Below are 23,156 nucleotides of genomic sequence, written 5' to 3'. Positions count from 1 at the left end.
GCCCTGATTAAGTTAGCTGCACGCGCATGAATAGGCGCGGATTGCGCCTTGTTTGTTTGTAATACATAAATAAACAGAGCGAAACAACACCTTCCTCTCTAAGCACCTCTAATAACGCGCTTCCGTTCCAACAGCCGAGAGAGCCGCTCCGTGTTTTACGAGCCTCTCCCCGCCGCAGTGGGAGGAAGTCGAACTACAAAGCAGACAGAGCCACTGTGCTAGCAAAAAACACCAAAAAAAAAAAATAGAGAGGAGGCTTTAAGCCACACATGTGCCGTACTAGAGGCGACGAACACCTTAATTGAAACAAGCGGACTTGACCGACTGGCACTCAGTCAGAGGCTGCGGAAGGAGACTCGTTCAGAGGCTTGGAGCGTTTAAGCAGCCGAGTGGCTCTGCGAACGCCGAGAACCTGGTAGGCAGGAGGCGCGCGGGGCTGCCGCGGAGCAAGAAGACGTGATCTGAACGTTCAGTTTCACATCTCTGAGGCGCGCGCCAGCGTACTGTTAACCTCATCACTATAAATATTGTTTCTGTTGTTTTTTTCTTAACATTGCACGGACTAAAGAATTTGACAGTTTGCCTCGCCGCGCAGTCGGTCAGCCAGCGTTTACAGCGAGGAAGAAAAGTTAGCGTTTACCAAGCAGACTACTGGCCAGCGCTCCCTCCCCCTCCTCCATCATCAGCGTCACCCTCACCCCCACACTCAGTAACTCTGTGCTGGGTCTTTAGGCAGGGAGGGTCCCCCTAACGTTCGGGGTAACCGAAGAAGCAGCTATGGGTTATTGTTTTGCATCTCTATCCTCGTTCTGACTTCACCGGACTGTCGAAGACTGTTTAGCGGAAACGCTGCAAGACTTCCCCAATACGAGTCTCCAGTGTCCTCGCCTCGGCCGTTAGCTTAACGTTGCTGAGAAAATCGCTGCTGTTTGTCTGCCTGCAAGTGACTGTCTTTGCAACGGGATTGATTTTATATGTCTGCTGAAGCGGAATAGCCTAAAATAGGAGTGTCTGACTGGCCGCTCTGAATCCTGGTGGTTAGTTAGCCTCGTGGCTAGCAGGTTTCATTTTGCTAGCTAGCGTGGTAGCTAACTAGCGAACGAACCCAAATATCTATAGTGGCAGCGGCTAGAAACCAGTTAGCTATGTACCGCTGGATTTGGTTTGTGATCGCTTGATTCAATTCCTTTACACCTGGATAGAATTTGGCGACAAACCTCTGTCAGCAGTTTAACCGCATCTTTTCCGGTGACTTTTTTTTGTGCGTGATTGACGAGACGATAAGGAAGGTTTGAGCCTTAACGCTGCACAGGAAAGCAGCAGCAGGGGCACAAACAGCAGCGCTGTGTGGATACTCTGGAATGCAAATCATGAATCCTGGCTTATCTCTAACCTCGGCTTGCACGCTTTCATTTATGCCAGGTCGCGCCTGACAGATTAGCGTTTTGCTGCAGGAGCACAAGACTACAAACGGGCACCTTGATGATCCACATCTAACCCGTTCAGCAGTGTCTCACCAGCCCCTCTGCACTGATCGTTAAGCCTGTCTTCTCACGGCGTGGCTGATTTTGTGTTGCAGAGAGGAGCAGGCAGTCCGCTAAGATTAGAACATTTTTTCGACAGTAGTGTTTACATTTTAAGGAACACCCCCCTGCCCCCTCCTTCCCTCATTCCCTTCTTCCTGAAGCACATGCCGCACTGGAGACAGACCAGTCGTTTGGACACAGGAGGACCAGGCAAGTCCCCGGAGACCTGTAGAGCCTGACAGAGCCCGTGTGTGGTGCATCGCACCTACCTGTGTGAGAAACATCACAGGTCCTTACTCTCGCCTCTTGCGCTACATGGAATCGCAAGGACGGTGGATCTAGCGGGCCTGCTTACTGCAGATATTTCGACTAACCCCTACCCTATGTCTTCCCTCGTAAGTTTCCTCTTTTACGTGACAACGATGGTAGTTTGAACAGACTTGGAGCTGCAGACAACGCCGCCGTTTCCCAGCAGACGGTCAGCGCCGTCGTCCATTCATCCGGCCCCCACAGCGCGCCTTGGCCCTTGATGTGGGTCACATCTGGCCGAGGACGTTGTTTTTAAGCCCCTAAATCAGAAGCCACCCTTCCCGGCCCGGTTATTTAATCGATTTGGTCGTCCCAGGGTCGAAAGATGGCGGACCTTGAAGCGGTGCTCGCCGATGTCAGTTACTTGATGGCGATGGAGAAGAGCAAATCTACTCCAGCGGCCCGGGCGAGCAAGAAAATCATTTTGCCTGAGCCTAGGTAAGCACATCCATAGGGGCTTTGATGCTGAGCTTTTGTGTGTGTATGTGTGTGTTTTTGTGAAATGGATGACATTTTCTGTGCATGCTACGCGACCATATATGGCGATGGAGGCGTGCTTCCTCTCAAACCTGTGCCTTACCTTTGATGGGGACTGAAATGACTGTAAAGCTTTTTCTCACTTTAGGTTTCTAAGAACATGCAGCAAACCCCGGCCTCGTAAAATCTGCATTTCAACCATCATTGTCATAGAGCTTAAAGTTAACAAGAAGTTAATCCAATGATCCACAGTGTTGGAGCTACCTGCACATTTTGTTTGCCATCGTTTCTGGTGTCCATTGCTTGTCAGACATGTTTTCTTTGCTCCCGGGCTTTCTTGACTAAAGGTCTGATCCTAAATCTGTGTCTTGTAGCCAGTGTAATTCATTCTTTGAAGCTGCTAAGTGTTGTCGTTGCTGCTGTAAATCCTTCTGATGCATCTTTATTACCACTCTATACAGCTGTTGATCTCATCTTTGCTGTTTGCAAGCGTTTAGCTCACCGAGGAGGGTGTTACTCAAGACAAAAGCTAGAGTCCTATTGAAATAGTACACCCCCACCACCTCTTACCATTTGTATATAATTGTACATCCTTTTGTCCCTACAGCAGAGGCTTGAAAGTGTCGCTTCAGTTCAGGTTGTAGCGTGCAAGTTCATTGAAGGGGATGTGGTTGAAATTTGGTTATTGACATGGTTGCTTTTCATATGAGGTCTGTGAAAATTTCACAGCACCATTTGAGTTCAGTCAAATGCTAACTGTGTGAACAGCAGTTAGGTGTGGATTAGCTGGATAGTTTGTACCACTGTCACTGATCTGATCTGAGCTCATTGTGCTTCCAGCTATTACCTTGTACTCCACTTTTCTTAATCGCAAACGGGTTTTTCCTTACGGTTTTGAGGCTGGATTCTGGGGTGTTTTGTATTTATTTCCATGTTATTTTTGCATATGAAAGCTGCAAATGTCAGATTGACTCAGAGCTAGTCCTGACTTCTGTAGTCCCTTTCAGAATTCTTCTTCCCTGCTGACACAGTCACATCTGACACCCCAGTGCTTCCACTATGACTCTTCCTCCTTTAGATCACTTTGTCCATCTGTTGACGTGAGAATTAGCTGACATATTCAGAGTGAGCTTTAAATACAAGCTTTAACTAATATAATATTAATACATCTTCTTATCGTAGTACACAGTATAACTCTGAGGTCTATTTTTTTTAATGCAACATTTAATCTAGAATCTTAATATGAAGTAGGGTGTATATATACAGTTATCTCTCTATATATCTCTATATATCTCTATATATCTCTATATATCCATTATAGCGACACCATGTCTTTGTGCACAATAACGAGTTAGGCTTGGCCATCTCTGACAGCAAGAGCGGTGTCAGTGTCCTGTGACGATGTAATACCAAGAGAAGAAGCTCCTACAGCAACCTCAACCAAAGCAAAGGGCTTTACGAAATGAGCAAGAAATCTGGTCCGATTAAAGGTGGAAACAAAAACACGTTTCACCACTGCATGTTGGCGTAATCAGTGTTGGGGTCCTTATTTAAAAAAGAAATGTATTTAAAATAACGCTTTTCTCAAAAATAATGCACTATATTACTTAAGTACTCCCAGGAGAAAGTAATTCATTACACTACTCATTACATTACTTTCATGTTACTCTTTAAAATGCCCTGGAACACATTGTCAGTTGTTAACATTTTATCTAATTGTCTTTGTTTGACACTTTCAGATTCTTTATTCTGTATTTTTTTTTTTTTTTGGGTGAGCTGAACAGATTTCTGTCACATATAAATTTTGGTGATGTTGAGTTATATGGGTGGCGTACATTGAATGCAACACGTTAAAACAATGCAAATGGAGAACATAACATTGCATCCACGGGACTTTGAAAGGATCATATGTAGATCTGTATTTGCACATACCTATGTTAATAATTTCAAATATATTTACTGTTGTAAATTTTATATATTTAGCTGCTCAGCTTTAAGTAATAATCCTCTTTAATCCTCTTCCAATAATCTGTGTAATTGGTCAGACGCTGCCAGCGCCAAGCCTGTCATGTGAACACGCTTGTGCCTTAGTGAGTTCATAACCAGCTTCATGTAAGAGTTATCCTGATTGCCATTGTTGGGGTAAGTGGATCCAGATAACAGAAAGATACCCGGGGTATCTTTAAGTCATTTCATAGTGCAGGTGCCTGTGACTAGCTGATGTGCTGAGGGGAAAAGAAGACTTTCAGTAGTAAGAAATCAATAAACAGTTGTAGAACTAAATATCAGTCCTGTCATTTATAGGCAAATCTGCACCTCATAGTGCGGTGAGAAATATTATCCTACTCTTTTCTTCATTCAGTGATGGAGGTGTGTAAAGTTTGAGTTAGCAGTAGAAGTTCAAAAAAGCATAATTTTGAATTTGTGTGTCCAATAATGTTGCTCTGCTGGTACTTTATCTTTGTTAATCTGGCGGCCCAGAAGAAAGACACTTGAATACGTGCTGCTAATTTTTTTCCAGCTGAAATGATTACAGGAAAGCATATTCTCTGATAACCAATTGAATGCGTGTGCCTTGATCGTTGTTCATGTAGAGTGAATTAGGTCAAAAATCAGTCCTTGCTCCCTGTAACTCATTGATGTATTTACATGCCATAACAGCAGGAGGGCCCCGCCCTCTTGGCAGACTTTAGACACCTTCAGTGCACAAACAAAGGCTCTGACGCTCTGCAGAGAGTTCCCACCTCTGACAGGTCTGGCAGCAGTGGCCGGTGATTTCCTCTAACAGTCAGCTTGTCAGTGCTTCTGAAATGGGCTCAAATTAAAGCACTTTCATTATTTGTAACAAACCTAAATCAGTGAATCAGGAGCTTCATGTTGTTTCTGAAGCATCACTGTTGTAAAAGGTTGTAAGAAAGTTGATGTGCTGTTGTTTTCAGTTCATTCCAGTGTGGTATTAAAAGTAACTCGCAGAACCTGAAGCTCGTCTTAACCGTTATTCCATTACATTGAGCATTCAGTCACAGAATAACACAATAATTATGACTTGGAGATTCATGGCCCTTAAGCACCCAACCCTGCACTAACTCTGTGTACGTGATGGTGTGGCTAAAAAGGGCAGATGAAAAAAGTTATCTGGGTGTTATTTATGCTCATTCTATCTTCTCTAAATGTACACGATTGAGTAGAGGGCGATTCAGAGACGGTGTTTGTGGAAACCAGTAACTGTGAAAAGCTCTTTGTTTCATTGGCAGTGAAGGAGAATTAAAAACAATGTAAACCCAAAGATCAGAACCGGCATCATTTGGCTGCAAAATTTGTCTAATTTTATTTTTCCCCCAGAACAAAATAGTTCAGTTGCGAAATAATTTGTGTCCCAATTTATTTTAGAAAACACCAAATCAAAATAACAGTTCTCTCATGGTGCTTAAAGTTCAAGCTGATAGTAACTGTATTCTGGTCCAGAGAGCTAAATCTGAAGCACTTTCAGAGAACATGAACAAATATACACAACAGAGCCAAAGAGAGCAAACTGCAGTCTTGCAGTAGCACATACACGTGCGCCAGTTACTAAACTTTTGGCCCTTTTTTGTGGCTGTCACAGATTTTAAAACATAGGCTTTTGCTTTATTTTAATGTGTGTTTCAGCCTTTGCTTTGAACATTGTTTAATAATTGAGACAATACCTTGCAGAGGACTAAATCTGTTTAGGGCTTTTAGATAATATCACACTTATATTTTATAGCAGCAGATTGGCTAATTGCTTGTGGACTGCTGTGTGGCAGCTGTCAGTGATGATACAAGAACACTAACATGTACCACTACAACAGTAAGTGCGTCTCCAATACAAAGACTTTACCTAGCCAGGCCACAGGTATATTTGGACATCCATACATCAGCTGGAGAGAATACCCAGTCCTCAGTACGTGGATCAGAGAGAAACACAGCACTGAGTCAGTTCATGGCAGACATGGCAGCTTTCCTCCTCCAAAAGAGCCGCTCAGCAGTCAGACTCAGAAAAGGTCTTAGCCAGCTGTGTATTTGCGGTGATTCATTCAAACATTGGTTTGTGCGTTGGTTAAAGTGTTTTTTTGTGATTAACCTTTGTGGTATTGTCCAAACAACTGGTGCGTTTGCCTGTTTGGTTTGGTTCTCCTGGTGTGGTAATGTGAAAGCTGCTGCAGTTTGTTGGGAGTGGAAACACAAAGCAAACACAGGACTTAGTGATCATGTGTGCAGCATGTAGTGTAGGTCTGGTCAGTTAACTGGATTTTTGAGTTTGTCTTGAAACAGTTACTTTTTGTGTTGATTTTTCATTCTGAAGCTTTTCCATGTTTCTGTATGGTGTGCAATTATTGGCGTGCACAAAAGTATAACCTGTGTTTCAAGCATATTTACAGCACAGTACTGCAGTTGTAATCTCAGACATGACTGGTAATTGTGGAGTACAGTCTTTGTTATGAATGACACCCCCCATTCATTCATTCATTCATTCATATGGAATTTCTAAATAAATGCCCAAATAACTGCCACACATGGCGCTAAGTTTGCTACCACATGGCAATTCTTGTTTTAAGATAAATATTAGCTGCTGTGTTGCAGCTTCCCTTGGACCTCTGTGTTTTCTGTTTGGCTGGCTCAGTGGCCATTTAGCATCAGTCCTTGGTTTGGTGGCTTCTCAACCGAGTCCTGTGTCTCACAGGTGAACGAAGTGTGATGTCTCCTCTCCCCTCACTTAGCCTGGAACAGCTCACAGTTCTCGCTCTGCATTTTTTTTCTGGATTTAATTTCTATGTATTTGGATCTCACCAAAGAATACATTTTCCATATTTGTGTATTTTTGTAGCACATAAGGTTTTGAGTGGTCAGATTTTTACTGAGATTTTACTTCATTTACCTCGTAGAGATGTGACGCTTTTTCCGATTCTTCATTCTGTATTTAGGCATGAGTCGAACAAAATGCTGTCACATATAAATTTTGGTGATGTTGAGTTACATATGGGTGGCGTACATTGACACATTAAAGAAATGCAAATGGAGAACATAACATTGCATCCACAGGGACTATGAAATGATCATATATAGACCTGCATTGGGACGTACCTATATTATTATTTTCAAATGTATTCACTGTTGTAAATTAGTCTGCAGTTGTCCTGATCACCTTGTGGCAGAAAATAATATTTGGCCATAATTAAGCCTATATCTTCAATCTCACCTGGGAGTGAAAAGGAATCTTTAAACTGACAGCCCCCAGCATCCACCCCACTGATGACAGATGATGCAACAGCTATCATGCGCTGATGAGTTCCAAATTGATATTTGTGTGTGCGAGACCAAGCACTGAGCTGAGTATATTACTAAAACAGTGTGGTGCGTTGTATACACATAATAAAATCAAATCGTCAGCAACCATTTTTGCTGGGATTAAAATCACTTGAACACTGGGTTCCATAAACATGCTGATTTTCCAGCAGCTGGAGAGCCGTGGTGCTGTTTCTAAATTGCAGACCCTTACTTGATTGGATGACCATTAGCTGCTTTTTTCAAATCTGCAAATCTGTATTAGGAGGAGCTGTAGAGGTTCTTAGAAAAATGAAATGGCAAACCCAGGTGCTGGTATGTTATTGATCAGAACTGAACTGCTCTGCGGTTGCACAGGAGCACTCTGTTAGAGTGGATGACCTTTGTGCTCGTCTCCACAAACAGAGCAAAGCTTTAGCACTCAGTGTAGACTTACCAGTGAAACTGTATGCCGGGCTAATTGAGTTCACTCATTAGACATTTAGTCTTCAGGGAAACATGGAGGCTGCAAGTTAATCCAAGGATTGGCAGCTCCGCTCCATGTAAAGACCACACCAGGTTGAATCCTGTAACAAGCGGAGGCGTTTCTGTATGAGGAAACAAACCACACAATCGATCATTAGTGTAATGTTTTTGTGAGAGTGGTTTATCAAATGATTCTGTGCTAGATATGAGCTTTATTATTTATTACATTACACATTAACATAAAGGAGCCGCAGAGATAAAAGGTTCAGCTAATGGACCTGTGAAAGCAGTGTAACACAGCTGATGAGTAAACCAGTCAGTGAAGCCAGGCTGAAAATGTGCCTCCAACATGTCAGTGAGGACATTAAGAGAATAAGCTGTCCAATACAACTGCATGAATTATAACTGTAAACACAAACAAGTTTGTGATGAAGAGCTCTGGTTTGTATTTAAGTGGACCTGCAGAGGCAATGCTTATTTCCTGAAGTGCTCATGAAGTCAGCTTGAATACACTCATTTATATCTCCCATTTGACAAAGTTAATGGGAGTTGGAAATAATAAAGGATCAGACTATTATGTAGCCTCACACAGAATGCTATCTTGACAAAATTCAGTGATATAAACTTGGACTTTACTAACAGGGCTGTATCTGTGTCTCACCCACATGCTTCATGTGCATCCTCGATTACTGCATTTCCTCAAAAAGTGGTGAGACCGTTGGATGTGCCTGTAGGTCATAGTGTTTCCAGCCCTTCCTCCTATCTACCACATACCTGGTAGAGTCTGTGACTGCAGGCTTGGGTTGTGTCACTGAACAACAAGCTAGAGGATAGTGATCAAATGTAGATTGCTAATCTAATATGCCTTTTAAAACTAGTTTGTTCCTTCATTTATACATTTATCTTTTGTTTAGTTCCTAGTTTTTAATTTCCTGTCTGCACCATTACATACAGCCAGTACTTGTTTGTGTGTACACGTGCACTATAGAGAGCATAAGAGCTGGACAGAGTGTTTGTGGCATCACACACTTTCTGAAGCTTCTTTCAGCTGCAGCCATTATGGTTCTTTGGAGCCAGAAGTGAGCTCATTAGGATCATGTTCGCAGCTGCATGCAGAAACTGAGTAGGAGATTTATAGACACACATCTTCTAATTAATGCAAGTGCAAAACTAATAAAATGGAGAAATGTGACCTGGCAATACTGTAGCACAACTTGTTGGATGGTCTGTACCAAACAGCAAGCATGACTTATCTCAGATGAGCCCTTAGAAACACTCAAACAGGCACCAACAGCACACACCGTGAAGGGGTCTGCTTCAGTGACTCAGAAGCCCCATTTCCATTAGTACCATCTTGGATTGAATCGCCATGGTTCGCCACGGTTTTTAGGCTTTTCCATTAGGTCCTAGTACCTGGTACTAGGTATTAAAATAGTACCTGCTTGACCGGGGTTCCAAGCGATCCGAACGGGTACTAAAATGTGACGTCGTCAGACGTCAGTGGCGTTACTCAACGAGTCGTGAGAGCGTCTTGTTCACGAACAACCCAACTAATATTCTCCTCAGTTGTACTACAGTGCTGGGGATGTTCCTTTCTGCGTGAGTCAAAATGTTTTATACACAGAAGCCCAGGTATTGTCTATGTGTTGGAGTGTGATTGTGCGTATGTTGAATGTTTTCAGAGGAATGTTGAATGGAATGAATCATGACAAATGTGAAGGGCAAGTAAAAGAGACAGGCTTTTCTGTTTTTAAAAAAAAAAAAAAAAAGCAGAACTTGATTAAAAGTGCGTGCATGCGTGGGAATGGGCAACCAGTAATGCATGCACAGCTGTAACAGTCGTGCATGTGTGAAGCTTCCTGCAGCATACTTGCAGAGGCCGGAAGGTTGCACTTAAATGTGGCACTTTGGAGATAGCATGGTGCTGCCACATTCTCAGCGGGCCACGCTGAGTCCTCTGGCAGTGAGGCGAGACTTTGACGGCAACACTGGCGGCAGCTGAGAAGAAAAGTGTGGGGGATGGCGACAGGATGACCTGCTGTTATGTTACAGAGATCAAGTTAATGCTGACCGAGTCTTAGCCAGAGCTGGCCTCACCAGTAACGGCCCTCAGCCAATCACATCTTCCAATTCCTGTCTCCAGCTAAAGTACAAAAAACAACTGCCTTTTCTCTATGAGACGCAGAGTTCAGGGTGGTGTCTGTGCATGTGTGCAGACGTGAAATATTAAATATGAAGAGAAAAACACACTTATTTAACATTTTTATATTTTTGCAGTGGTGCATGCTGGTCATTGTTGTATAGTCAAACGATAGACCAGCACGTCATTCAGAATCCCGTCCCTCTGATCTTATTTATGTTGTTTTTCCCATGGTCTGTGCTGCTGGGAACATGCGGCAGGGAGCGGAGCAAAGACGGGCTCAGTTTTACACTGGACAGCAGTGTTAGTACATGTCACTGTTTTCCTTTTCAGTATAAAAAGACGTCAATATGCCGAAGCATCCTTGCTAACACAGTATGAGTCTAAATGAAAAGCTCATATTTGATAACACTGCATGAGCCCCACTGTTTCCCAGCTGAGCATTGTGGTTGTTACTGAGAAGAAATATTTGGTTAGCCTAATGTTAGTGTCATGCAGGCAGGTCGGACTTAGACGAGTTGCATACATACTGTTTGTGGACCCAACCCAAACCCCAAAACATCTGTGCTAATGCTGACATTTGGAGGATTCCTGCTGAGTCAATAAGGAATCAGACCTATAAGTGGAATCTTTAACAGTTTTCATATGAATAAAATCCATCCTGTGTGTCATTGTTGGTCTCTAGTGAGACTGCCTCTATGGTCAGTAGTCTGTGTTGTTCTCTGCAGCCCAGTTGAGCATGCTTTGCCACATGGACCAGTTCTCCACCTGCTGCTGTTTCAAAAATAGGGAGCATGTCTTTGATGTCTTTGTCACGCTTGAGTCATGATTAGGGCTGGGTCATTTCATACCGTTCACAGTAATACTGGTACAATGTTGGGCAACGATAAGAAAATGAAATATCACGATAGAATACGGGTAAAACGCGCATGCGCAGTGCCTTTGTTTTCATATGCACATGGCGGAAAAAGCATGGCGGCGACGGAGAATGAGAAGGGCGAAAGCGGATCGTTAAATGAAACAGATGAACCAGAATTGGTTTGTAAAAATTCTGCAACTTCAGTGTGGAACTGGTTTAGCTTTCGTCCGTCAGATACACAACAAAGCACTATTTTTGGTAGAGCATGCTAGTGGGCCGTCGTTATTACCGTGTTTTTTGGAAAATACGGCACACTTAAAATCAATCCTTTGATTTTTCTGATAATGGACAGTACCCCTTATAATCCTGTGTGCCTTATGTATGAATTCTGGTTGTGTTTACTGACCTTGAAATGATTTTATGTGGTACACGGCGCTAAAAATCTGTCAAATGTTTTAGCACGACTTTGCTAAGCTACGCACCTGCACTGCTTGATGGATTGTCGGAGCATTACGGCTATCGTAGGCAGGAGCCTCGCGGAGTGATATGTACTGTGCTTCAACATAATATTACCATATTGTGTGTGTGTATAACCTCTTTTTAAGTTTTGTGGATATTATACATGGTTATGCTGAGGATATGTCGGCCAATTTCCACTGTAAATGCCTTTTGGTTAAACTGTCAGCAAGGAATTTGCATTTGCACTGTTACATTTCTATACAACTTTAATGCACATAAAAAAACAGCTGCTTGTTTAAGTGAAAAGACATTGGTGTTTTTTGGTTTTTTTTGGGGGGGTTTGCACTAATAAAGTTGTTGAGTTGTAAAGTATTTTGTCTAGTGTCAATTATATCGTCAGTTATGGCAAATTTTTCAAATGTATATCGTGATAAATATTTTTGGTCACATCGCCCTGCTATAGTCATGATGACTTACGTCCCCTCTGCCAGGCTCCTGCAGCCAGTGATTTTTTTTCCCCCCACTGATAGATGCATCATTTCAACTGTGCTACCCAGTCGTTGCAGATCAGTTTTTTAATTTTGCAGTTTGTACTCTGCATTGAGATGTCATTCAAATCTGTTGTTGAGCCAAACAGTAAATTGTGCAAGAATCCCATAAGCTCTTAATCCTGAAAGTGCCATTGTTAATATTTTTGCTTTTCAGACAGCACTGAGATATTGCTATTTAATACAGCATTTAATGGACCATTTCTATCCAGTTATAAAGTAAAACCACTTTTTCCAGAGTGAATTAATCGAGAATGATTGCAGATCTGAAAATTGCTCAGGTTTTCTTATAAGTGGCTGTCTTTGCCCCCTCTGAATCCACTTGAGGCTGAGCAGCAGCCAGAAAAACAAGTTTTGGCAAAGTGAGTTTTCCTGTTAAAGACAGTAATTACATGTCTGCAGGCTCAAATGAGCTGAAACAAGTGTTCCTTCCACCTACTCAGGTCCTATTTGTATTGTCAGGTATAAACTAAGCTTTCTTGAGAAATATTGACAGAGCAAATAAAATGTTAGTTGTTGCTCTCCCACAGCGTGAGAACTATAGACATGGGCTGAAAATGTCTGAAGCAGGTTTGAGTTGGGTCAGAACCTTGGCACTGTGCAGTATGTTATCAGCACAGTTCAATTACATGCCCACACAGCCGGCTACAGAAATGCTAGTGACAAGCTGTTAATATGTTAAATATTTACACATGTGCATACTTCCTGGAGCCTGGAATGGTCACCAGCACAGTGTTGTTATAGCGTCAGAGTGCAGATTAACAGCTAATGAAAGCCGGCCGTTTGTGCCTCTTACACTGGCACTGACCCACCGCCAAACGGGGCCAAAGCAAATGCAGAGACATGATCCGACTTAACCTATTTCAGAATCCTTTCCTGTGTGTGACCTTTTTAATGCAGAGCTGAAAGTCAGACCTCACACATGTTGGTTTTGTAACCCCTTTACCCACCTGCAGCTTGTTACTGCGACTAGCATCACTTCTGCTTAGTACAGGCTGAGCTTCAATGTAATAGCAAGTGTGTACCAAACCTGTTTTTTCTGCAGTGAAATGCAGTCAGGGGGTGTAGCGAGGTAAAGAATCAGGTCACCTAACATTGGGAGGGTCTCTGCCTCCAGGGCGCTACTTTGTCGCTGCAGAAATCACCGTTGAGTGGCTTTGATGAAGGTCGCAGAGGAGGCAGCAGAAGATTTTGTTGAATTGTGTTGTAATGGTTGTGCTAGTGGGTGCTGAGATTGATGATGGTCAGGGTGAGTGGTGACAGCTTGCCAGTTAAGGTGATGTTTGTCTAATTTCCTCTTTGAGGTTTTAAGTTCTGAGATTCATAAGAAATGAAAGCTTCCTCACAGCAGGGGCATATTCAACCTGTAAACACGCCCGACACTTGCAACACGGATGCATCTCGATGCGTACGGGTGATCGATCAATCATCATCAGTGAGAAATCAGGAGGTGATATTTCTGTCTGCTGTACTGACTTGGAAAAAAAGAAATTGGAGTGTAATGTAGACACACTTGTTTATCTCACCTCTAATTCCAAAAAAGTTGTGTGAGGTGAGGTCGTGGCGACACACTGACACAAGACTGGAGGAGATGTGTGTTTAAGCTGATATCAGTTGTCTTCTGTCAGCTGCATCCATCATTGTTATAGGTCATCTAAAAACCTAAAAGTGTCCCGGGTTTTTAGTATCTCTGCTTTGTGGCTCATTGGTTGATCCTCAGTACCTGGATGTACTGGTCCCACCGGCTGGTTATCATGCTTAAAGATGGAGAAATAGGATGTATTATTATTCCGATACCTGCCCAGTGCAATGCTAGACTTTTGAACACCACCTCTTGCAGCCACGGTCCTCCTCAGAAATGTGTGAGGACTGTTGAGACTGTGGACAAAGCAGATAAAGACGCACAATAAGTGAAGGTAGTGCCTACAAGCGTTAATGCTACATTCATACCCTTCTGACACCATGCCACTCACAGATTGTCAGTGTCATGGGGATGCCTGTAAATAATACTGCTTTATTTCTGTCTTTTTGCCCACAGTCACTGTCAGTCACACTGCATTTCTACACTGGGAGGCTTTGTTTTCTGATCTGCTCCGGTCATCTGCTCCCGTGAGCTAATGCTGCTGCTGTTATTGGAGGCTGCACTGGTATGAAACAATGAAAGCTGTTCACATCGATGTCTATGCATCTGTGACACCATCATGACAGTGTTGTGAGACTGTGCTTCTGAGGGTTTATCTTTCCGCCACAAACGTGTGTTTGCTCAGTGTTGTATGTGTCACTGCAGTTGGTGATCTTTCAAATCTTGAGCAGTCAAAGGCAGATTATGTGCTTGGTTTCTTCCAACATGCTCTTCATTTGATTTTAATACACTGTTTCATTAGCAAACTCAATGCTAACCTCACTAACTAGATACAGTGTAGCAGTCTCCTCCCCCCCTCCCCCCCACTCCACCCCACACACATGTGTTTACTGTCCAATAATTCATGACTTGTACAGTAAATATTACCAGCTGCTTTTATGTGGTGCAGTTTAGCGCGAATAATCCAGAGTCAGCTGCTAATGATTCAGTGGGGCACACAAACCTCTAAAAGAGGAAGTGTCTACTTCCTAGGTTCTTGTTCCTGTTGCTGTGGCTGCAGTTGATGTTCATTCCCACTTTCCCATGAAAATCAGCCCAAACAAGCCCAAGATGCAGAGCACTGGGCTGCTGGCTAATTTTACCATCTCAGCTCTGGCCGTTACAGCATGTTTCTCACATAATGTCATGCTCACGTTGCCTGAGAGTTGTCCACCATATTGGGTGTGATGCAACGTTGAACAAAATTTGTGTATACCTTGGTCTTGTTGTTGGTGTCTGACTTGCTGTGGCCTGTTAGTGTTTCCAGTCTCTGGTCCAGATGGGTTCTGTTTTTGTATTTTCAGAGTAATCCTCCATGGGGAGAAACTGCTACTGTGCTGGTTTATTCAGGGTTCAGCCTGCTGTAGTTTTTGCCTTTTTAAGTTGCTCTACCACATAACTAGATAAAGTTGTGTGGGAATAAGACCTGGGAAGTCTGTATGCAGTGAGTATTTCCTTTTCAGTCACCTTTCTCACTCAACATGTGTTAATAGACCTCTGCTGAATCACACGTTATTAATTTCTGGCTCTATTCCACAGCATGTCCTTCATCCTGTTTTCTTTCTCTGGTCGCAGCAGATGGCCCCGCCCCTCCCTGAGCCTGGTTCTGCTGGACGTTTCTTCCCGTTAAAAGGGAGATTTTATTTCCCACTGTCGCCGAAGTGCTTGCTCATAGGGGGTCATATGGTTGTTGGTTTTTTTTCTCTGAATGTATTATTGTAAGGTCTACCTTACAATATAAAGCGCCTTGAGGCGACTGTTGTTGTGATTTGGTGCTATATAAATATAATTGAATTGTAGCTTGCATAGCACCCCTTTTTTCAGTTGGGCATGAAGTCGTTTAGTTGTAGTCGTAGCTTGGGTGTGTGTGTGTGTGGCTGTCTTATGGCATGTATGCTGTAATTCATGCAAATGTTTGATGGAAGTGCCTTTGTAGCCAGTGGACAGTGCTTTGGTTGATGCTGGGTGTGTGCACTGGAAGTTTAATTTGTTGTTTTCATTTGTAGACAGAAACGACGGATGTTAATCGACTTATCGTTTTAGCGCATCATTTCCTTTTTACACATGAAAAAAATGTAAAGCCTGCGGTTTTTTTTTTTGGTTTTTTTTTACATATTCTAATGTGTTTTAGTTAACTCTTGAATATGAATCATTCACATGCTTAGAAATAGACTGAAAATACCATTTCAATAGGAGAGTGCTCAGTATTTTACACTGATACATTGTTGAAAAGCTAACTATTGTGGTGTGTCCCATTAATGAGTTATGCACTGTAATGCATTGAGAAATGATGCACAAGTCTGCTATTGTATCATCATCTTGGCCACTGCGGTTAAGGGTTCACCTCGCACATGCTCAGTGTGCATGCAGAGGTGTTTGTAGGTGAAGCCTTCCTCTGCTGTTGTTGTGTATGAAGTGAGCTGGTGAAGTGTTAATGGGCCTATGGAGGGGGCGCTAATTGATTCTTTCTCCCTGCTCTCATTTTCATTAACACCTGCTCCCAGGGTAGCGTGTATCTCTCTAGGTTCTGCTGTAGCCTCCCTTGTGTCCTTGTCCCTTTCCTGCTGTGTGGGGACGGGAGAGTTCCAAACCTGGGACGGATCTCTGACTGGAGGCTGGGCTGCTGTTGCATGTAGCTTAGTGAGCTGCTAACTGTGCTGCATATTAATCTGCTTCTTCCTCTCCCCACCACCTTGTGTTCACAGCATTCGCAGTGTGATGCAGAAGTACCTGGAGGAGAGAGATGAACTGACATTTGACAAAATTTTCAATCAGAAAATTGGTAAGTCTCAACCTTTTCATTCTGCTAAAGCGTAAAAGAAATGCATACCGTAGGTTACCAGGATTCAGCAGCATTTCTCTACAGAGGAAGAGATGGCTCCTGTAGCAGGAAGTTCTGCTTTTTCACATCTCACATTACAGTATTATTACTCCAAAAATCTCCCTCAGTGCAGAAAACCAACAAAGAAACTATTGGAGAAGTGGATGAATGTATAGCAGAACATATTGTGATGTGTATTCATTTAGGATGCATTGTTGTAAAGTTTTATTTATTTTTTATTTTTTTGTTGTAATGATGATGCATTCATTCATTTTTGAAGTCAAAATGAGAACATAAACGCCATTGGTCTCCAGTGGCTGAAGCTTCTAATGGAGTTGCTTTTGCTTTTGGTTTCATTGAACTTGTTGGGACATGATGTGTGAACAGGCTGTTAATGGTAGCTAACACTTTACTTATGGTACAGTGTGTTTAAGCATTAGCATTGACCCCATATGGGCCCTGTGACCAGTTACTTAGGCATGCTTTACACTTTCTGCTTTGAGGTTTCATTTAGCTTCCACCCACAGATTTACTAACAGATACACACTGCCGTTTTTCCTATTGAAGGTGTTTTTCAGTTATTCTAAAGCTTTGCTACCGTGGTCCAACACTGTTTGATTGGTTTGTCACTCCACCACTTGTAATGTCCCAGTAAAATAGAACGGTTAGTTGTGTTTGCCGTTAATTATAAACAAAAATGAATAAATCACTCCACTGTTATTGTCAGCATTTAATTTGAGTGAAGTAAGAGATACTGGATTTAACTCTAGCTCTGTGAGTAAATGTGTGACAGGCTTCACTATTTGTCTTACTGAAAGGCTTTTGGTAACTGCAGAACTACAGTAACCACTCCTTGTGTTCACAGCAAAGCTAGTTGGTGTTGCCTCAACTGTCTCAGTTTATCTACCAAGCCAAATCTGTCTGAGTGCTGTCTGTCAGACTGTTTGCATTGTAATGCCCCTTTTCCAGGTGAAAACTACAGGTCAAGCGAGATTCTATCTAAAGTCACTGCTCCAAAAGCCAGTGAAGGGTTCCTGTGCACTGTTTACATGATCTAAGGAGACTTTCTCCATAAAGGAACAAATAACACTGAGCTGTTAAGGACAAAAATTGATATTTTTTTGGCAGGAAAGGCAGCTTCAACATAGGCATGACTGTCACATACAATACTTCACTAAGCGTGTTGACAGCATTGTTTTTCAAATATGTTAAGAAAAATAAAGAACAACAGAAAAACCCCACCTAACACAACTTCAGACCAAAAGAAATGCAGGCACCACTGTCAGCGCTTTTCCCCCCCTTCTATTGCATATTTGCATACAAACTAGAGATGGCACGATACCACTTTATGACTGATACCGATATCATAAATGTGGATATCTGCCGATACTGATATGAATCCGATATAGTGTTTTTTAATCAATAAAACTGTTTTTTTTAATATATTGCTGCATTTTCTATAAGTTCATACTCAAGTTTAAATAAACAACAACACTAAAGCTATTCTGTTATAACTGTATGTGTAAATACACTGCACCCAAAATATTTCATAGTTCAGCGACACTGATCAATCTAATGAACTTAAACCTACTCAATCCTTCCTATTCTGGTATTTTAAAGAGTACTTAACAGAAATAGTAAGCAACCTAAATAATAGGGTTGCAAACTCCCAGCAAAAAAAAGGAACCACCCCCCACCCTCCACCTCATGATGCTTAATCAACGTAATCAACTTTAATTTGATGCAGTGTGGAAAAAAAAATGCACAGAAATCAATTATTTTTCAAGAATAATTAAATAGATTCAACATCTTTCTTCAACAGAATTGCAGACTGCACAGATGGTACCTTCCCAAAGGAAAAAGTACTATAGCTTACTAGGGTATATTAGACTTAACAGTTACTATATACAATCATGGACTTCTATACATTTTACATAAGATTAAAACTTTGGGTGTAAGATTCAGATAATTATTTATTAAAAGCAAGATATTTTGAAAGAGAATAAGAAAGAAAATTATGTCTTTGTGCCCCCTTTTCCCTGTTCATGCCCTATCGGCCCCCCTGGCTGAACTTTGCTAGATCCGCCCCTGCACAGTTAGCAGCCGTCAGCTGCATAGAAAAGGATCCTGCTCTAGAAAGTAAATAAATTCTAACAACAGCTTATCAAGCTTAAACGTGCTGCTGTTTTTCAGCCGCTGGTTTCCTCTTTCTGGCACGAAGTGGGCCAAAAACAGACAAGAGAGATGGACTCGACAGAAAAGCCGATCAGCTGACCATTAATCAGTTTCACGATTGAAGTAGCAGCTTAATGTGGGAATGCTTTACAAACATTCAGAGATGAACTTACACACTTTCTTTACTTCTCTCTGGGATAATCGGAGATGAAATGCTGGTTTGAGGCTACAAATACACACAGCCGCTCTATCACGTGAGCACACTGCTCCGACGTGCTACGGTTATGAGCCGAGTTACGCTGTGTTGCAAGTTCTGTGAGGTGCTTTTTGGATATTTAATGGATCGGATTACATTTTTTATTTCTCTCCGATATCCGATCCAGTAATGTACGTCAGTATCGGACCGATTACGTAATATCGGATTGGTCCATCTCTAATACAAACATTTCCTCGCTTTTAAAGCTCAAAGCAAATGCTGTCATGAAAAATGAATTTGCTGGTAAATATTATCCTCTACTTGTTAGCACATAGCTCAAAGCCCCTCTTTGCTTAACTACACTCTGAGAGAGCTGGAAGCATTTTATCTGGCAGAAGGCTGCTCATCTGTGTCAGACACTCTTAAACAGAAATCATCGCCTGTAGCAGATTAAGCTGTCGCTTATTAACATTAATGGGATAAATTACTTGATATAACTGGATGGTTAATGCGGAATGTTTTTGTGTTCAGCCATGTTATGTAGCATCAATCAGTAAAATCCCTCTTCCTGACTCTGTGTTTTAGGCTTCGTTTTTTTCCTCACAACCTGACACTCAAAAGTGATGGGAGAATAAATACGATCTCATAACTGTTGACCACTTTTTGCCCCAGTGTTGTTCAAAATAAACCACCTAATAATATTCCTGATGCAGTAATGCTTAAATTTTTCAGTCCTCCTTTGCTGCAGAAGCAATTTGTAATACAAGGCTTCTCGCACTTGGGTCTAAATCAGGATTGTGTTCAGCCTCAGTGTGGCACTACTCTTTTTCTGTGCTAGTTGTGCAGATGCTTACTGTCACTTCTCTGTATGGAGTTATTCATTGTAAGGCAGCTTTGTTTGTGTTTAGAGCAATGACTCAAGGTAGAGTGTCACATTTCCTGTTTCCTCCTGCCCTCCAGTTGGTAGCAGCGTCGCTGTGCTGGCTCCTCCGAGTGTTTCCATTCTGAGCACACGGGCTGTGTGCCAGTATTTGTGGCGTACCAGGGGACCACAGCTGCCCTCCAGGCTTCTAGTAGCTTTACTTACTTTTCTCTGATCTGTGCCCTCTTTGGGAATAGACTGCGTTAATTTTCTCTGCCTCCTTCTCCTTGTCTTCAGGTCTCTTCTCTGTCAAATTTGTTGCTGTCCTTATTGCAGTCTCTCTTATTTTCTCTTTGCCACCTCATACTATCACTCAGGCTCTTGCACATTGTGTGGGTGTGCGCATGCTTTATTGGTACCTTTGTGAAACTTAACACTCTTGCAGTAATTTAATAATCCTTATTTTGGCCAGTGTGTTAATTGTCTTCAGTAAGTTGGACACTGCTGGAAAAACAGTGGGAAACATGTCTACACACTTGGTGGATGCAGCCACCACGACCACTGGTGACCCAGTGCTTAGTGGAGTCCTGTTTTTAAGGCTCAAGATGAGTGTAGGGATGTGGTTAGTGTTTTGAAACCAGACACGATAAGCAAAGAGCATGCACTGTCTGGCTGACACATGGCATGCACTGAGGCTAGCAACATGTCAATCACGTGGTAAAACAAACCCTGCTTTATCCTCACTCTGGACTCAAGTGGCATCCCTAATGTGTGCTGTTAGACATCTAGTTTATAGAAATAAAATCCATGTGCTCATATTAAGCAAACGTGGAATTTCACTATTATACCTACAACAAACAACCTGCCTGAAGATCTTTGTGATGGGTGCTTTTTGGAGCTTGCATTAAACATCAGCACCTGTGGGCAGAACTGGCATGAATGCCAAAAGCACACAGTTTACCAAATAGGTCTAATGAGATTGTTTAGTTGAACTAACTATGAAAATTCACACTAACATAAAAATCCCTTTAAAATTTTTCAGTCAGATAAAATCATATAATATCACAAGCCTAATTTCCTATTTGATGAGTATAATTCATTGTATTTTAGTATGTTAGACGCAGTGACCACAGTTACACGTCTAAGCTTGCTGAACAGGTGATTTAATTAAGGACTCTCATGGACTTCTTACTGTCAGCACTTATTGTGATTGTGATCACAGTAAGTGCTGCTGTCGACTGTGAAAAATCATTTTTTCCTCTCCACTGTTTTCATTGTCTTGGTCATAATGCTGGCGCTTCAGATCCTGGCATGTTTGTCAGAAAAGGTGCTCTGACTCCATCATAAGCTACAATACTGAGTACTTGATATTCACGGACGTGCTGTTAAATAAGTTTTATAGTCCTCGCACATCTATTTGTAGTTGCAAGTGTGAGTGAAATGTTTGCACGAGGGGGGGTGGGGGGTGGCTGGGACAGTGGTAATGTCAAAAAAATCAAAACGCATGAGAAAACACACTAGGCATTAGTGAAAAGAGTGAGCGCGTATGTGTCAGTGAACAGAAACTCTTGAGTTCTTGAGAGGACTGTTATGATGAAACACTTGCAGGCGTATGCAGCCTGCTTTACCTGACGTGACCGGCCTGGCCTGCACTGTATCATTTCAATCACTGGAACCAGGATTATGTTTTTTAAAAACACAGCAAAGTCTCATCGGAGTGAAGCCGCTGCAGATACCTTCTGGTGTCATCTGTGGTGGCGTTGAAATCTCAGTTTTTATTTTAGTGCCTTTGGTCATTATCAGTGACGGGAAAACACAACAGAGTCAAGTTTTAATTTTATCTACGTGCGTCAAATCATTCTCACAGGATGTTGCAGAAGAATCTCTTTGGTCCTTCATTTCTCCTTTCTGCTTAGCTCGCTCGGTCCTCTCGCATGTGGAAGTACTGCCTCTCAAACAGCACTGCATTAGCCAGGCCAGCTTAGGGAAATAGTTGCAAGGCGTGAAGCTTGATGTTGTGTGCTGTACACATTTGAATGGCAAATGTGTAAGTTTGCATGTTTCAGTAACAAGATAGCTGTCCACAGACTCCAACTGAGCATCACGTGGCTATGGAGGTGTCAGCGTAGCAGTTTCAGCAACTCGTATAATATACAGAAAACCCAGAGCTGCCGCGTTACTATCTAAAAAGTGCAGCAGATAAAATTCTCCCTTTTATGTGTGTTAACTGCTTCTCTGAGGAATGCACTTGTAAAAACAGTGACTGTAACCGGCACGAGTCCTTAGTTTTAACACAGATTTCACTTTACGGACTTTTCATTTGCATACCGTCAAAGTAAGGTCTTCCCACAGAGACTTGCACATACTTTAGTTATCAGCCTGCTTCCGATAAATCTCTGCAGCCGTGATTTTAGATCACACTAAACTGTGAGCACAGCAGAAATGTTCTTCTATGACGAAAGTCCAGTTTGTCCTCACTTGATTCTTAGGAAAATGATGCCTTGTTCCACGTCCAGAGTGAGAAATGGCTTTAAATTTGTTGTGATATCCTGACACAGAGCTATCAGGCACAACCAGTTTGGTGTATTTCACTTTCGTTTGAGGTGTGTTCAGGGATTCAGCTCACATGGGTGCCAGGTATTTTTTGGATTCATTTTGGGTTTTGTCACATGTCAGTCCTGCTGCCTCCCACGCTTTTGGCATCAGAAAAGGAAGTGGATTTTTAATCAGCAATTGTAACATTGCAGTATTCGGTTGGATTTTAGCACCCTCAACAGCCCTTGTCCTTGGGCTCAATAAGCCCTGTTGACTGTCATGACAACCAAGGTCGGGAAGAAAGCACTTCAGTGTTGCTGGAATTCTTTTACTTCACGATGAAGAAACCGTATCAGCTAGTTTGTTTTGTGGTTCAGACTTTTCTCTGCAAGAAAATTTAATACTGACAAGTGAAAGGACTTGAGGTCTGTGCTTTACATGGATCAAACTAGTGTAAGGTTACTGTGAGTGTCATTTGCTGTCTTCATAGTCCATGACTTCTGAGCCCTGAGGGGGTAAGACTCTGTGGCTTTTTTAAGGCTGTGTCAAAAAGCTGAAAAAAAAGGGTGTTGAGAAGGTCTACCTGGCTTTGCATCAGCTGGAGAGCGCGGCTTTGGTGACTCCTCCCTGCGATGTCCCTGGGCCAGACACAGTCAGGGTCAGGCAGGATGGACCCTTATGTAATGGCCATGATGTCCTCTCTAAATATAGCAGGCATACTGCTCACTACTTCATCTTGAATATGTTTTTAAAGGCATATATTTGGTTTTCTACATGGTCTGAAGTAGGGCTGGGCCATATTATACCATTCACGGTAATACCGGTATAATGTTAGGCAACGATAGGAAAATGAAATATC

At 42.3% G+C, this 23,156-nt stretch overlaps 1 protein-coding gene across 1 annotated transcript in view; it reads left to right on the top strand.

Moving 5' to 3' along the window:
* Positions 1 to 151: 151 nt before the first annotated feature.
* grk3 (G protein-coupled receptor kinase 3) overlaps positions 152 to 23,156 on the top strand; it is a 72,046-nt gene continuing 49,041 nt past the window's right edge. Inside the window, exons 1-2 of the mRNA XM_013912401.1 lie at positions 152 to 2,273; positions 16,414 to 16,490. Of these exons, the coding sequence (XP_013767855.1) occupies positions 2,161 to 2,273; positions 16,414 to 16,490 (190 nt within the window). The 5' untranslated portion in view covers positions 152 to 2,160. The remainder of the gene's footprint in view (positions 2,274 to 16,413; positions 16,491 to 23,156) is intronic.

Source organism: Pundamilia nyererei, unplaced genomic scaffold (assembly GCF_000239375.1).
Source record: "Pundamilia nyererei isolate P.nyererei 1_Seehausen unplaced genomic scaffold, PunNye1.0 scaffold00089, whole genome shotgun sequence".
Taxonomy (NCBI): Eukaryota; Metazoa; Chordata; class Actinopteri; order Cichliformes; family Cichlidae; genus Pundamilia; species Pundamilia nyererei.
Note: the sequence above shows the minus strand (reverse complement) of the source record. Positions and strands in the feature narration are given on the sequence as shown.